At 44.5% G+C, this 15,524-nt stretch overlaps 1 protein-coding gene across 2 annotated transcripts; it reads right to left on the bottom strand.

Annotated features, from left to right (window-relative positions):
- Positions 1–3,565: 3,565 nt before the first annotated feature.
- On the bottom strand, positions 3,566–15,401 carry tamalin (trafficking regulator and scaffold protein tamalin). Of its 2 annotated transcripts, XM_049016134.1 has the most exons (8): positions 15,030–15,400; positions 12,517–12,566; positions 11,305–11,359; positions 8,623–8,725; positions 5,926–6,019; positions 5,007–5,073; positions 4,518–4,584; positions 3,566–4,404 (listed from the first exon to the last, which is right to left on the bottom strand). In XM_049016134.1, the coding sequence occupies exons 1-8, from the start codon at positions 15,234–15,236 to the stop codon at positions 3,887–3,889; spliced, it is 1,161 nt and encodes a 386-aa protein (XP_048872091.1). In that variant the 5' UTR covers positions 15,237–15,400; the 3' UTR covers positions 3,566–3,886. The 2 variants fall into 2 exon arrangements, with proteins under 2 accessions (XP_048872091.1, XP_048872092.1); XM_049016135.1 differs by lacking the exons at positions 11,305–11,359; positions 12,517–12,566 and having other exon boundaries at positions 15,030–15,401.
- Positions 15,402–15,524: the final 123 nt, after the last annotated feature.

Here is a 15,524-nt window from a genome sequence, read left to right as displayed (position 1 = left end):
TGTAGGCTATAGTACACAGTTTCGTTTGAGTGGCACACAGGAGGTGGGACTTGTAGAAAAAGACAAATGAACATCTGTTCCACACCTCTAGTTTTAGAACATTTCATTGGTAAACAGTGTAAAAATTCACTCCTTTCCACCTGTCATGTGTATAACAAGAGATGGATGGGACATCTAAACTCACTTTATTTGAATACTTCTACATAAAAGTTGTCATGCTTGTTAAATAAAACAATTAGTAGTTTGAAGAATAAGACGTGATTATGTCTTAGTGTCAATCCTGGTGTGCAAGTGTATAACAATGAATATTCATTGTTATTGCCAGAAAATGGTGATTCCATCTCCCAGGGTTGGTTATGACGCACGCCAAAATTCGCCAAGTGCCTTTTCCCAAGTATATGGCTTTATTATTTAATCTGATGGCAGAAAGTTATCTTTGTCTCTGACCAATTAAATGTGTGGATGATGGCCAATGAATCAGATGTAGAATAACAGAACATCCATCCATCCATTTCCCAAACCGCTTATCCTACTGGGTGGCGGGGGGTCCGGAGCCTATCCCGGAAGCAATGGGCACGAGGCAGGGAACAACCCAGGATGGGGGGGCCGAATAACAGAACAGAGAACAGATAAAAGAAATAACACATAATTGTAAAGTGGATAGTGGGAAGTTGCTGGAGGACCTCTGGAATCTATAGTTTGTTATGCTACGCTGTTGCAATTGTGGATGAAGAGCATTACTACAGAGTGTCTGTGGGAACATCCCTCGATGGGTGGTCCCATGAGACAAATGATGTGCTTTTTCTTTGGCAGGCTTTGTCCCTTGCTCCATGTCACCAGCACCTGTTACATTAATTACACTGGTGTCATTTTCCGTACCCGCAGGCACCAACCAGCATCTGCTGTGCATTCCCCTTCTGCACACGATCACAGCAATGACACGACTTTCAGAGGAAAAATCACAGGGTCACCACAACATAGAGGGCAACCAAAAGCACGCTTGGCATCCGGTGAACCCTCTGTAGTGAAATATCTGTTTTAAAAAAGTACAGTAATTGTGAAGGCGGGGGTGGGGGGAGTTGTGGGGAAGTACAGTGTATTACAAACTCAAATAGCATTTCGGTTCTTTTTTGACCTGAATGACAATAGACTCCGCCCTCTTTTGTGTAAACAATGATCTTGCAGAACAGGTGTTACCTGGAAAACCTTTAAATCTGGAGAGCGTAAATAATTATGACTCTAAAACCAAACATCGCCTACTGCCCCTTCTGCCAAGATTAACACTTCTGTGGAATTTGGACATTTTTAACTGTGATCCCACCTTGGGTCTAAAAATACATTGATCATTTTCCCAACTGGAACCTAATTTTAAAAACATCCTATAAGACGAATAAACAATAACCTATGAGGTCATCTAAATGGAGAAATAAGAATTCTGTCAGTTATAGAAAGTCATGGTAATTTTCATATTCTTTGCTGGAGGTCCGTGATGCATTTCCTGTACAGAGCACAATTATATGACCACATCCTCCCTACTGGTGCCCACACATCCTTTCTTATGTGCTAGCAGCTCTGAGAGTGCCCTCATTTTCTGCCTGAACTAGAAAGGAGTAAAACTCGACCTGTACTTATACACTTCAGGGTAGAGTGCTCGCAGTACATATGCACGTGTGGTGAGTGGGCTTGTGTCATTTTTAACTTCCCAAATTAGGACCTAAGCACAAGAACACTCTGTTTCCATTTGCTTGTGCCATTTGCTCAGTTCCTCTGAAAATCGGCTTCCCTCCCTGTCTCTTTTCAGTCCATGGCATACTGCCATGGCGTAGCTTTGAGTGCGCAGCCATTTTCACTTCCCCATGTGTCGATACTCGCTGTGCTCTATTTATGATGAGACAATGGAGAACAAGTGCAGATGCAATAAATACATCTTTATTAATACTTAAAAAAGAGAAGTGCCTGCTCTAATTTTTAATAATCTAGCAGTTAAAAGTCACACTCCACTGATCAAAGTTTACTGCAGTACAACACTCTTTCCTGCTAGCTTCAGCAGCCAAATGTCACATTGCTATCATTACCATGCACATGATTGCAATTTAAGGAACTGCTAGCATAACATCAGCAGAAGACACCAGCCACTGACCTTCCATAGCCACTTATTCGGCACAGTGATGCATACAGTGAACCTGAATCCCTGTCCCTGAGTAAGAGGCCATAGAGTGAATCAAGGATTCTGAATGTAAGACTCATTACTTAAACCCAGACAGCTGGTAATTAGCTAACATGCCTATACTCTTCAGCTGTTTGGAAATGGGATTAAGGGTTACCACTGAACAGCCGCTAGTGATACAGCTGAAGCAGGGATACAGTGAGCAGCCAAAGGCTGGTAGGCTGGACGTCCCTTTTAAAGGACTCAATCAACCATTGTGACAGTGCAAAGACAAAGGCCTTTGTGTACCAAGCATATTGTGGACTCTTTCTTTCTTTCTTTGAATGGTCCCCCAACCCCCACGCTACATACCATAATGGTCCCACAAGGTGGTGGACTTTGACTCTAGCTCCGGATGATACATGAAAGCACCGAGACCAGACTGTATCCATGAACTGCAACACACTGCATTGGGCCGCAGATATATTTTTGTCACTGCAAGAACTGCAAAAGAGCACTGCTATGCGCCCAATGCATCCTTTTTTGAAACATCATTTTCATTTCTTTTACCAGCCTTTTAAAACTGATTTCAATCATGAGGTCTCAATAATGTAATCTTTAGCACATCAAAATAAGTTTCTTCTTTAATTATACCTGCATTTTAACCTTTCCTTCAATACATTATAGACTTTGAACACTTGCCACTCAGTTGTCATTCAGGCCTTCCTGATTTGAATCCTAGAAATAGTATCTTATTTTGTCTCGTGCGAAAGAGATTAAAGGACTCCAATGACCTCCTCAATTTCTCTCGACACCCCGATGAAAACGTGCCTTGGCACCAGCTATCCCTTCGGTATCTCTGCGCACCATGGGAATGCATCGCCATGCGGAGCCGGCGGGCTCTGCATGCTACTTAAATAGAGCAGCAGGGGCTGAGGAATTCTGAGGAATGCCACGCCACTCTCTCTCTGCACATTCCAAGTATCAGCCAAAAGACAGAAGCAGTGACCTTACAGAACAGGAGAGCCCAACCTACAACCGTCTCCTTCCCAGGCTCCCATGGGAGTCTGCTCCACAGAATCAAAGGAATTCACCCACCCACCCCCCCCAACATTTTGTAAAGGCACAAAGGCTGTGAAAAATAATGAAAAAGTGTTTTTAAGTATGCAGAATTTTGTTTTCACTTAATTATAAAGCCCCTGTGCATGGGCTTTTTAAGAAGCATGTGCTCTGTGCCTTTGGCATAAACCTGAAAGGGGCACTCTATACTTTGGGGGCACTTTAAATAGTTTGTGCAAGACAGGCAGGTGCTCACCCACCCCCCCCCCCCCCCAACATGCCCGATAATTGAAAACACTGTCAGTTTCAACAAAAGGAGAGGAGTCATGGGTAAAAGGAAAATGAAAAGAAACTACCACATAAAACAGACATTGCCAATGTTTTATTTTAATTTAAGATGCAAAAAGGGTCCACTGGAAAAAAAATTACATTTCTCAAATAAATTAAAAAATGCATTTATGAAAAATATCAGTACAAAGTGGACACAGGGGTAGTCTTTGGAAGTTGACAAGGAATTGTTTAGCTCACAAATCGAAAAAAGACAATGTCACAAATTTTTGTTTAAAAAAATCTGTACAAATAACAAAATAAATAAATAACTTAAACAAAACAACCTTAACGAAACCTGAACAGCGCTATCTACAGGGTTTGGACTCTCTAGCGCCCTCTTTGGTGTGGCTGTCAAAGCTTGCTCTCCTCTTCCTCTAAGGCTCGGTTCAGTCCCGGGATAAACTTCAGCAGACGCCTCCTGAAGCTCATCTGCTTGGGTTTCCGGGGCAGGGAGCCGAATCCAGTCGGCTTCTCCCCAGCGAGCGGAGGAGCCCCGCGCAGATAGCTGCGGGTGCTGGCGCTGCGGGTTAGCTGGGTCTTGGTGGTGGAGAGAAGGCTGGAGGCCACAGTGGTGCAGCGGTGCAGGGGTCTGTTTCCCAGCTGCTCCCTCCCTCTATCTTCCTCTTGGGCGAAGGCAGAGACTGCAACGATACTGTTGATGCTGGTTGACTGCTCTCCTGGATACAGGCAGGTCTGGTAAAGCGCGTCGTCTTCCGTGGTTCCGCTCAGCTGGCTGGCGCTGCTGCTGGCACTGCTCATGCAGCGGACAGTGCGCAGAGAAGCGGGGCTGGAAGCTCCCAGGCTACCATACACCAGGGCCCTGACTGACTCCAGTGACTCGGACAGGGCAGCGTCGTTCATCCTGAGGCCTGATTAAAACCAGAGGTCGCAGTGTGAGAGCGTGAATTATAGGGCGACCCGCACAGGCCTGACCCAAAAGTTTCTCAAAACACAAAACGACTAGAAAAAATTAAGAACTCACCGTGCACTAGCCTCTGTTCCTCTTTCATCAGGGACCGGTATTCATCCCATTTTTCATGCAGGGTTTGCTGATAAGGGCAAAAAAGAAAACCAATCAGACTGAGGATCCCTTTCCCCTCTGCAGAGTTGTTTGTTTATCACTGGGCAGTGTCCACAAGAAAGCTACCCATGCACAATGCGTGCCAATGAGCCAGAAAACAGGAAACAGACATGGTTTCTGTGAAGATGTGTAACCTCTTCCCTTCCAGAGATGCTGTGTGTGCACCCGCAGGCCACATGAGTGAGTATGTTCTGTGCTGTCGGAGTTACGTCCCATTACAGGGTTAATTTACAGTGTGTGACATGAAGAAATTAGCATGTTAGGTGGTTAGCCTTGCATGGGAGATCGCCAAAATGGGGCCCAACAACTCCAAAGGAGAGCTTAATCCTTCACTTCTGTGCTTGCAGTTGTGGCCCAGGCCTGTGTAGGGAGTGGCGGGGGGTGTCCTACCTTCAGGTACTGCAGCCGAGCCTCCAGCTCCGCTTTCCGAATGGCGTCGCTGTACACAGTCTCCAACCTGTGGAAGCCAGGATACATGGGGTGAACACTGAGGCACTTTGGCAGAGCCGCGTGCAGCACACCACAGTGGAACCTGTCATGGGTGGCGGGGGTCGGGGGGGTGGGGGCATTCTGCTGACCTCAGGGGCCACGTTACAAAGACTCTCTTTGTGTGGGATCCCGGCACATGACGTGTGATCTTAAGAATTCAAGAAATTAGGGGTTTTGGCAGAAGCACCCCCTCACCATCCATATGCAAACATGCAGTGCCGGGCACTGCTCACGTTTTCAAAAAGCTAATCCGCTTTGGCGGTAGCGCTTTATATTTTATGGGGACTCTCTCTTCCCCTGTGTCGCTCCCATGTGACAAAAAATGGAGCATCTGTAGACTCATTCCGCAGCTCACAACTGGTTTGCGTTTAAACTCTCTTGCTTGACTGGAGCACCGGCATGTGGATAAGCACAGCCATACTAGCTGGTCTTGGGAAATACTAGAACAACGTACACAATTTACAAATGTGTCCCTGGAGGGGCGGGGTAGGGTGGGGTGGTGACTGTTTGTTCCACAAAACAAGACGAGCGACTGCCCCGGATGGTGTGGCGCTGAGAGAGCAGGAAACAGACTATGCACTTTCCAGAGATCAGAGGTATTCTTGGGTACGGTCACTGACTGAGAAAATAAATAGGAAGGAAAGTGTGTTTTATAATCATTCCAGCATGTCGGGCAGAATGGGCAGGCGCTAGATTAACTGAAGAATTAATTCTGCCTGTTCACAAACCTCAGCTGGCTACGGTGGTCCCAAGTGTATAGCAAAGGTATCATAAACAAAGTGATCACCCACCCCTAATTCCAGGTATTCGGGTCACTCACCTCACGCAGTTACCAGATGACCTGATGAGCTGCACGATGTCTTTGTGCCGGCATCTATCCACGCTGGACTCGTTCACACTTGCTATGGTATCCCCTAGGGGTAGCAGACCACAAATGAAGACAAGCTGGAAAAACAGACGTCCATGATCTCATGCTTTCCCGGTGCCCACCATTCATGCTGCTACGCAGACAGTTCCAGATCCGGTACTAATGGTTTTTCTCATTTTGAGACCCCTGTGATTTAAAGAGTGACCGGCTCTACTCGATCGCCATTAGCTTCTCTTCCAGACCCCTGTGGTTTATAGAGTGACCGGCTGTACTCGATCACCATTAGCCTCTCTTCCAGACCCCTCTGTTTTATAGAGTGACAGGCTCTACTCGATCACCATTAGCCTCTCTTCCAGATCCCTGTGGTTTATAGAGTGACAGGCTCTACTCGATCGCCATTAGCTTCTCTTCCAGATCCCTGTGGTTTATAGAGTGACAGGCTCTACTCGATCGCAATTAGCCTCTCTTCCAGACCCCTGTGGTTTATAGAGTGACAGGCTCTACTCGATCGCCATTAGCCTCTCTTCCAGACCCCTCTGGTTTATAGAATGACCTGCTCTACTCGATCACTATTAGCCTCTCTTCCAGACCCCTCTGGTTTATAGAGTGACCGGCTCTACTCGATCACCATTAGCCTCTCTTCCAGACCCCTCTGGTTTATAGAATGACCTGCTCTACTCGATCACCATTAGCCTCTCTTCCAGACCCCTCTGGTTTATAGAGTGACCGGCTGTACTCGATCACCATTAGCCTCTCTTCCAGACCCCTCTGGTTTATAGAATGACCTGCTCTACTCGATCACCATTAGCCTCTCTTCCAGACCCCTCTGGTTTATAGAATGACCTGCTCTACTCGATCACCATTAGCCTCTCTTCCAGACCCCTCTGGTTTATAGAGTGACCGGCTGTACTCGATCACCATTAGCCTCTCTTCCAGACCCCTCTGGTTTATAGAATGACCTGCTCTACTCGATCGCCATTAGCCTCTCTTCCAGACCCCTCTGGTTTATAGAGTGACTGGTTGTACTCGATCACTATTAGCCTCTTCCTGCTCACACACTGCTACCCCACCCAGTATATTTTGTGTGCCTCAGTTTTAGGTGTAGTCTCATGACATCAGGACCATATAGCTCCACACTGTGACTACTTACTGAAATTAAAAAGCGATCTCCCGTTTCTGGAATTCTATGCTTTCTTCTTGGCACAAGAACAGAATGAGGCCATGTTGTTTCATAACACAACAAATGCACGATGAAATAAAAAGCACGCAAAGAATGCAGGAAGTGAAACTGACAAATGCATGACGGATGCAGAGAGAGAGAGAGAGATGGAGGGATAGATGGAGGGAGATGGAGAGAGAGAGAGAGAGAGAGATAGAAAACCAGGCTCCATCTGCCTGCCACCAAAGGGTATGAGCAGTTCATTCATTGCTCAAATTGGAAGGTTTCAATTCTAAAATACTCTCCACTCTGCTGTCAATTTCAGGAAAAGTGCAATTTACCACATTTAATAACACAGGCTATATTATTTCCATTTTAATTAATTTCATTATGCAATAAAGAGAAATAGGAAAGGCTACCAGCCATAATAAAACTGGAAATAAGTTTTAATTTGGACAGAATAAAGTTATGGGTCATAAAAGAATAAAGCAACCAATAAAAACTCTAAAGGACTCGTATAGAGTCTGTTTAATTAAATTAGGAGGCACAGCTGGTCTCACAGTGAATACTTCAGTGGTCAGTAAGTGGGCTGTAAGGCAGGCAAAAGCAGTACATCATAGAGGCAAATGAGAAGCAAACACATCAATTAACAGGAGAACTGCGTCAAACAGACTCAGTGACGTGTTGAGTATTAAAACAAGTTTGCCGTGCAGACACTCACTGAAGCCATCCTTGCAGGTGGAGCCAATAGGCCTATTTGTTTAAGATGTTAATGTTTTTCATATGCTGACATGTAACTGCCAGATAAAGAGACTCAGGTAGCAGTTACAGGAAGCAGATTTAAATAAGGTACATGTTTTGATGCAAATTATGCCCCCCTATCTCACTCTAAGTCCCCTATCAGTCATACCTGCTGTTTTCTCCAACAGAAGAGGCAATCAGAAAAGTTTGGAGAAAAAAAAAAACTATTTCAGCAAAAACTGAGTCCTCATTTTCGTCGTTTCGCCAACGGCAGACAGAAACTAGTTTGTATAGTATATGTTAGTGTATAGTGTACGTTATCTCAATAAGGGCAGCACTCTCTGCTGACAGACAGCAGCTTCTGTCTGAAGGTGGCTGGTTCTGTGGATAGATCTTTGGTGATACATGGTATCTGTCTGTCAGATGTACCTTACATGATGCGTGTGGCTTGATCTCATTGCCATCGGATGCTCAGCGATGCCATTTGAGTGAAGTGTAGTTATGTAAACCATTTAGTTGCAAGGCATCCAAAATACAATGAGGCTGACTGTTCACAATTTGGCTTGGCAAGTATGTCCTAAGCCACTCCTCCCCACTCGGTACGATGAAGTCAGCAGGTCCAGAAGTGATACAGCACAGGTCTTGAACTGTCCACAACACCCCACCCCACCCCACCCACTATATGCAATCAGGGGACCCTACCCCCCCCCATCAGCAAATAGTCGGGGACCCCTACGCTAGAATCTTACCAACTCTGAGGCCAGCCCGCTGGGCAGGACTGTTCTCATGCACCTTGCAGATGAATGTGCACATCTCCACGGAGTTCTCATCCTGACGATGCAGGCCATAGGTCTAAAAGTGGAAAACATAACAATCAGCTCCCCCAACCTCCACCACCAGACACCCAAACACAAACCTGAAGGGCTCATGTTTGCACAGCCTGAGATACAACTTCTGTTTAGTGGCAGAAGAAAAAACACGTTACACCCAAGATCAACACATCTGAGCTGTAGGTTAGGATCAAACAACATATTTGACACAAGACTTGGTGGATGGGGGTTGAAAAACATGAAAAACAGGACCTGCCTGAGCCCCACCCTATCTCAGAGGAGGTCACTCAGGGGCATTTGGAAACAGAATCATATGATGGTCTATAGAAAGAATGTTGCGGCAGAGGAAGACGTGTGCGATTTGGCGAAAGGAAATACAATCTTGGGTGTTCCTAAATCCTTCTAACTGGAAGCAGGCCGGAAGTGAGGTTTTATCAGCTTAGAAAACATGAGAAATATATAGGAAACGCAAGGAATGTGGTCACACAAACAACACCACAATGAAACTCTTCATTATTAAGACCTAAGAATCCTCGCAAACACACTGATGTGGTTTACTGTTCTCTCCAGTTTTGTCATTCACACATTTTCAAACTCCAAGTTATATATTTTTGATTGGGGGGCAGGGAGGCAGCCTTGATGCACAATGTCCTGCCCCTTTTTGGCTCGGTGTGAGCCAGCCACTGTGCTGTTTTCCATCTCCAACAAGAATTTAAATTTAAAATTACCTGTAATTGTCAGACAAATGATCAGTACAATGTACCTTTGGCTTGGCCTTATCGATTTTTACGTCTATGCTTTAGTGTGCAAATAAGCAAAAATTCCTGATACATTTCCTCAAAACATTATAAAGAATTACACACGTCCTGAATTAGCTTATGGAGTCTTTTAAAAAAGCCAGGTGAAAGAGGTGCATCCTTCCATTAACTGCTAGTGGACTTGCTGTTTGCGAGCTACATTTATCATTACTGTGGTAAGGATCTCTTTCCATGTGAAGGTTGACAAGAGCTGAGGAACTCCGTGGGTCTGTGAAGATTTAGAAAAGACACCTTGCAAATTCGGGTGGGTGTGTCACCTAAATACAGAACAATGACACAATGGAACAAAACCACATCTGACAGGAAAACATTCTGTCAGCAGGGGTGTGAGTGTGTGTGTGTGTGTGTGTGTGTGTGGGAGGGTGGTTAGTTATAGTTCCCTGTCTAGCACTTGCTCATTTGTGCAGCCCTTGTCTTTAAAATGTCAAAGTGTTTATAAACATGCCCCCTGCCCATATATGGTGTTCCAGGGTTGTTCTCTACTGAGATTCTCTGCTGAGTTTCCACAGCTGTTTGATTTATTCTCCCTTTACGGACCACAAACACCAGTCACTGCAGGTGTGTATAATAAGCAATGCTATCGAGGACACTGGTGTTTTAATGAAAGCTCAGCATGACAATGAACATTTCATGAGCTCACCCTCTAGAATGATAATGACATAAAGGGAAAGTCCACAACACGGCAAAACAAAAATGGCCGCAAACGAAGCTTGGCAAGCCACTGGTGAAAACTGCCAGGACCACATCAAGGGGAGAGACAGGAAGGAGGGAGGATTCCGAAAGTCGTACATTTTCCAAAGCGCGCAGCGGATCTCACGTCCTGCAGCCCAGACAGGGCAGAAAGGAAGGGTCCCCTTCAAACACTACTTAGAGACACTTTGTTCCCAAATATAAGCGGCTATCTGGCTAGTACAGCAGCACTGCTTTGTGATCCCATGACACAATAATGCTGACAGTTATTGTTGCCATCATATGTGCTTTTTCAATAAATGGAGAGAAATAAGTCGCTTGTTGCAGAAAGAGAAGTTGTGGGTCCAGCCCAACTCAAACTAAGGTGTGCATCATGACACCAACGCATCATCAATAAGGAGCCAAAAATAATCGGAAAAAAGGGAATTTGGCATAACAAGGTATGGATCCAAAGCCAAGCACATTTATTCAAATTTTTGATTCACAACATTTCTTTCCAAAGTTAAAGTCAGGAGAGGTCGTCAATTTGGCCACACCCCCCCCCCCCCACCAGGTTGTTGCTCTCACTAGACCTACTTTTTGTGATGTTTGTAACTATTTTTTAAACCAACTACTTGACTCTACAGGCAGATGCCTTGCCAAGTGCATTGGGGTGACCATGTTGAAGAGGATGCTCTAGATGTCAGTTCTGATGTCCATTTTGGGTACCATTATCCACTGAATGCCCCCGCACACACAGACACATAGGCACACGCACAAATTAAGTATCTATATCTTTGTGGAGACTCATTTCTATGGGGAAAACCTTAACAACCTTAACCTCTAACCAGCCCTAACCTTAACCCAACATGCGGTCCCCACAATGTAATATATATACCCCCTCACACACATGCACCTACACACTTGCCTACCACTGAGAGTCAGGATTTCACACCGACTCCCATAATACACCAAAATATTTTTAAAAATAAATAAATCATGAAAATTGGTGAATATTCCCACGAGATACACTTTGTCCTCACAGGATTATTTGTCCTTGAAGGATATGACTACAAACACCCCCGGCGATGCTTTAATGAAGCAACATTCTTACCTGAATCTCAAATCCAAAACTCTCCTCTTGTCCTTTCTCCAGGGTAATGACTTTCCTGCAATGAAAGTGACGTATTAGCTTCTAAATGTATTGAATTGACCTTATTATGACAAAGATCTGGTTTTGCTGAAGGATCTGATGACTGAGATCAGGGCTAGGTTTTCTCAGGTGCGCTGTGAAATCCCCTGGGCTCAGGTCAAGTATATTAGTGGCCAGAATGACCGATTCAAGAATGAGGATGTTATCCTAGAAATGACAATGATGTCTCAGAGTGAGTCTCCCTTTGCACAAAGTGAGATATAACTCATTACATCAAACTGGAAAAAAGAAATAAATGAATCACTGTCATCACGTCATTTACTATTTATAGAAACCTGTCACCAATGAACCAGTCAACCCTAATACACCATTAGGAAATCGGTCAAGCTTTGAATAGAATGAAATTAGGAAACAAAAGAGCATAAAGGGCAACTTTTCAACAAAGGAACTAAAACATATGCTGCCACATTCCAGGAGAGGTTCCAGTATTTCAGAAAAATAACCAGGTGAAAGTCGAAAGACATGCAGCCTGCCCGCACAGCCTGCTTGGGGGTTGATAATCCGCCACTAACTTCAATACTACATCGCGTGGCACTCATTGTGCTGCAACCCAAACACAGGAGAGTCCCTTAGCATGTGTTATTCTTGCACTATTGTTTCTTCAAGACAAGGCAGCACCTAAGACCCATGGGGCACGTGCAAAGAGAAGCCTCTGACATCAATGATATGTCTGTGCAAATACCTCTCAGGGTAATTCCTCTGCCACAACAATTCATGAATAGTTATTTCACCACAAACACAGCAGGAAAAGAAATCCCCCATCAAACAACAAAGAAACATACAAAACAGTAGCAGTGTCCAATTACTGTCAATCTCATTCTGATACTGTAAACATGCCAGGAGAAATCATCAAAGTCCTGTTACTCTGGTTTGCTGAAAACATAGACAGCTCCACAGGGCTACATAATATGCTCTGGTTTATCATATTTAAAAGACCACATCACTTAACCTTTTTGGTGAAGACTGTATTGTCTGGTTTGTTATGGGAATCTTTCTTTGGTGCCCTAACCGATTTTTAAAACCTAGGTATGACCTAGGCTAGGCCTGGTTATGGTGACGAGCCGCTGGCTAGCTGGCTAGGAAGGGGCCATGCAGAGACACGAGGAGGCTCACCTGCACTGCTCCGGTGATTGATTCTGAGGCTTCCATTTGTGTTGCGCCCCCTACAGGGGACAGGAGATACACATTAGTGCCACAGGGACACAAAACTCTGCACAATGCACCTATGTGCTACCTGCCTCACACCCCTACGCCCAACACCTCCTACAACTAACACCTCTAAAGGTTGTTTACATAGTAGTGGTTAAATGGTTCAAGCCAAACACGGGCCGGGGTAGCAAAGCAGGGAGCTGTTAGTAGGGGTGGGTGCTGCCGGTACATCACAGAAGTGCCCTGGATGGGAGTTTGAGGTACGTTGCGGACTTCTACTTCTGTCCCTGTTGCATGACATCTCACATGTGAAAATTAAGTTTTCCCTTCTTCACTGTGACCCAGGAATCTCAATTTTAAGCACTGAATCTTTCTTTCATCAATAGAAAACCCATGAGGAACATAACAGAAGAGCCCAGTGAAACTCCACTGCTGATCAACACGATTCAGATTATGACGTTTTTTTTTTCTTTTACAACCAGCCAATTCAATCCAATTCCACCTCAATGATTTCCAGTGTTGTTCTCTGAAAGTGAACTTTGTGTCATAGCCAGGCATAATAAAATGTTGCCTTTCTCTACTTACTTGCATATACAAAATTATCCACAAAGCACTTTGAATGACTGCATTTATTTCCCAAATACCTCTGGAGTCCCATGGGGGCGGGCAAATTGAGAGTGCGCCCCCCTCACAATGGCCTTTTGTGGCCGTATGGCTCAACTGGGGGAGCAAGTGTAGGGCGCTGCATGGGACGGTTGCCCCTGTCCACTCTGTAGCAGGCAAAGGTGGAAATTTCAGGCCCAGAAAGTAAAAATCCACATCAAGATTTTGTTTCCACAATCCAGATGAGTGCTCTGTAACTGTGGCTCTTTATACCTAGCTGGAAGGTTGAAACAAAATCATGGTCCGGACTTTTACTTTCTGGACGTGAAATTTCCAGCTCTGGTAGTAGGGTACCTGGAACAGCACTCTTCATAGACCACAGGACTTCGAAGCAGTGTGCAAAATTCCAACAAGTGTCACCAAAACCTTTGTTCCTATTTAAGACACTTAAAGGGTCTCTGAATTTGCCATGAGTGCATCCTGATAAATTACCAATCTTAACGAGACCTCTACGTTTTCTTATTGCACCACTGTAGTGGTTTTGGCATCATTAAGAAGCAGTTTAAAATAAAACATGACGTGTGAAAAAACAGGAACTTGATCTGCTAAATTCACAGTCATTAAACAGAAACTGCTCAACTTAATTAGCCTGTAGCGTGCAGACGTTAATCCATTTCACGTCACCCCAGGCTAATACCGGTAAGTATTGCTATATGTTTATTAGAAAATGATAGAATATTGGTCTCATTTATAACAGCAGCAAAATGTTTTTTTTTTGTATACGACGTAGTTGACGGCTCAGAAAGAATGGAGCGGGGATTCGCTTTCCTGTCCCAAATCTAACTGAACTGCCAAACCCTTTTAATGGAAATAAACCTCATGTACTTTTATCAGAATATGTACGTGCAGAGTACACACATGCATCGAAAACATCACCGATGTCACAAACTGCCCTAACTGCGGACGTGTGATTAGTCAGTCAGACTTTCTTAACAACTGCTCGTCTGTTCGCACACCGATCACCTGCCAAAATGTAAATGCAAAAACGCAGTTACATGCAAATGCAACGCCTTGCTGTTTGCAAATGCAAATCGTACTAATGACCGTTCATTTCACACCACGGCGGTACCGCTTCGTTTTACACGAAGTGAGAAATGATTCCAGAGCGGTGTGCTGGACGTGTCCACCTTTGACGTAAAATCGGCACAAATTTCATACATTGACGCACTTTTCAAGGGCGATTTTATAAATCACATCGACTTTAGCCTGCTCTCGGTTCACTACTGCAACTGTTTCTCTCCTTTACAAAATCCAACCAGGCTTGGCTCTAAAATTAAAAAATGTAAAACTTCAGCAGTGTTACTTGCTCTCGCACAGATTATATCAGTCATAGAATCTTAAATATAGATGAACCGCATCCGTCACAGGATCATCGTCGATAATCATAATGGGCTGCATAAGCCGCTGCTTCGCACGTGCTTGCAGCGTGCGCGCGGATCAGGATGCGCGTGAAGCCTGGATCCGTTGACGGCTGTCAAAGTCAATCCGAATTTAATGGAGGGGAAGTGGTCTCACTGAACAATGTTCTCCATAAACGACTGCCCACCGCTAGCAACGAGGATGTGGTTTAAAAAAATAGTAACCTGCCATTGTTATGCTCTCCAGTGGAGATTCATCTGTATTTGCGACCAGCAATTACAGTTTAACGGAGTAAACAAGTCTGAAATGTTAAATGAACATTGTACATTTAATACAGCTCGCGGTATTCTAGACAAAATCCAATTTTAACGATGGCACTTATTAACTATGATAGAACAAGAAAAGTTGCAAACTCATCTGAATAAACATTCAACAATAAAAAAAAATCGAAATACCTTTCTATAATTCCTGGGTAACGTTCCTCCAGAATAAGCAAGGGTCTTGTAGTTGTAAATATCTGAGGAACTAGTCGGCCGGTCCATAACTAAACTGTCCGACTTTGAAGAGGAAAAGTAGATCTCGCCGCTGTCCGAGCGCGCAGTTCCACAGTCCGTGTCATTTGAACTAAACTTTTTCAGCTTTCTGAAAGTCATATTCTTCATTTTAATCACAGATGGCAGATGATAAGGATGTGCGTGGGACGGACTCGCTGATAGTGAAACAGCTCACATCAAGGACGTCGCTATCGCTGTGACCACGCTTCGCGTGTAACTTACTCTCGCCTTGAACCACAACTAGTTTACTAAACAAAATGCGACTTGCCGCGGATAGACATTGAATGACCCTCGTGGGCGGGGCCATGTGAGTTAGCATTTTAATTGGCTATTGATGGCGTTTTTCTTCCATTTTTTTGCTTATTGGTCCGAATTAGTCTAATACCGCCCACTTTT

Source organism: Brienomyrus brachyistius, chromosome 6 (genome assembly GCF_023856365.1).
Source record: "Brienomyrus brachyistius isolate T26 chromosome 6, BBRACH_0.4, whole genome shotgun sequence".
NCBI classification, from domain to species: Eukaryota; Metazoa; Chordata; class Actinopteri; order Osteoglossiformes; family Mormyridae; genus Brienomyrus; species Brienomyrus brachyistius.
The sequence above is the reverse complement of the archived record's forward strand: the minus strand, read 5'-3'. Positions and strand labels throughout refer to the sequence as shown.

Excerpts from the sequence above, each read along its gene's own strand:
- tamalin (XM_049016134.1), bottom strand. The coding sequence starts at position 15,236 with ATGAAGAATATGACTTTCAGAAAGCTGAAAAAGTTTAGTTCAAATGAC. Across the intron at positions 6,020-8,622 it reads GCGGGCTGGCCTCAGAGTTG|GGGATACCATAGCAAGTGTG; the intron begins GTAAGATTCTAG and ends TGCTACCCCTAG. Across the intron at positions 4,405-4,517 it reads GGAACAGAGGCTAGTGCACG|GCCTCAGGATGAACGACGCT; the intron begins GTGAGTTCTTAA and ends GGTTTTAATCAG.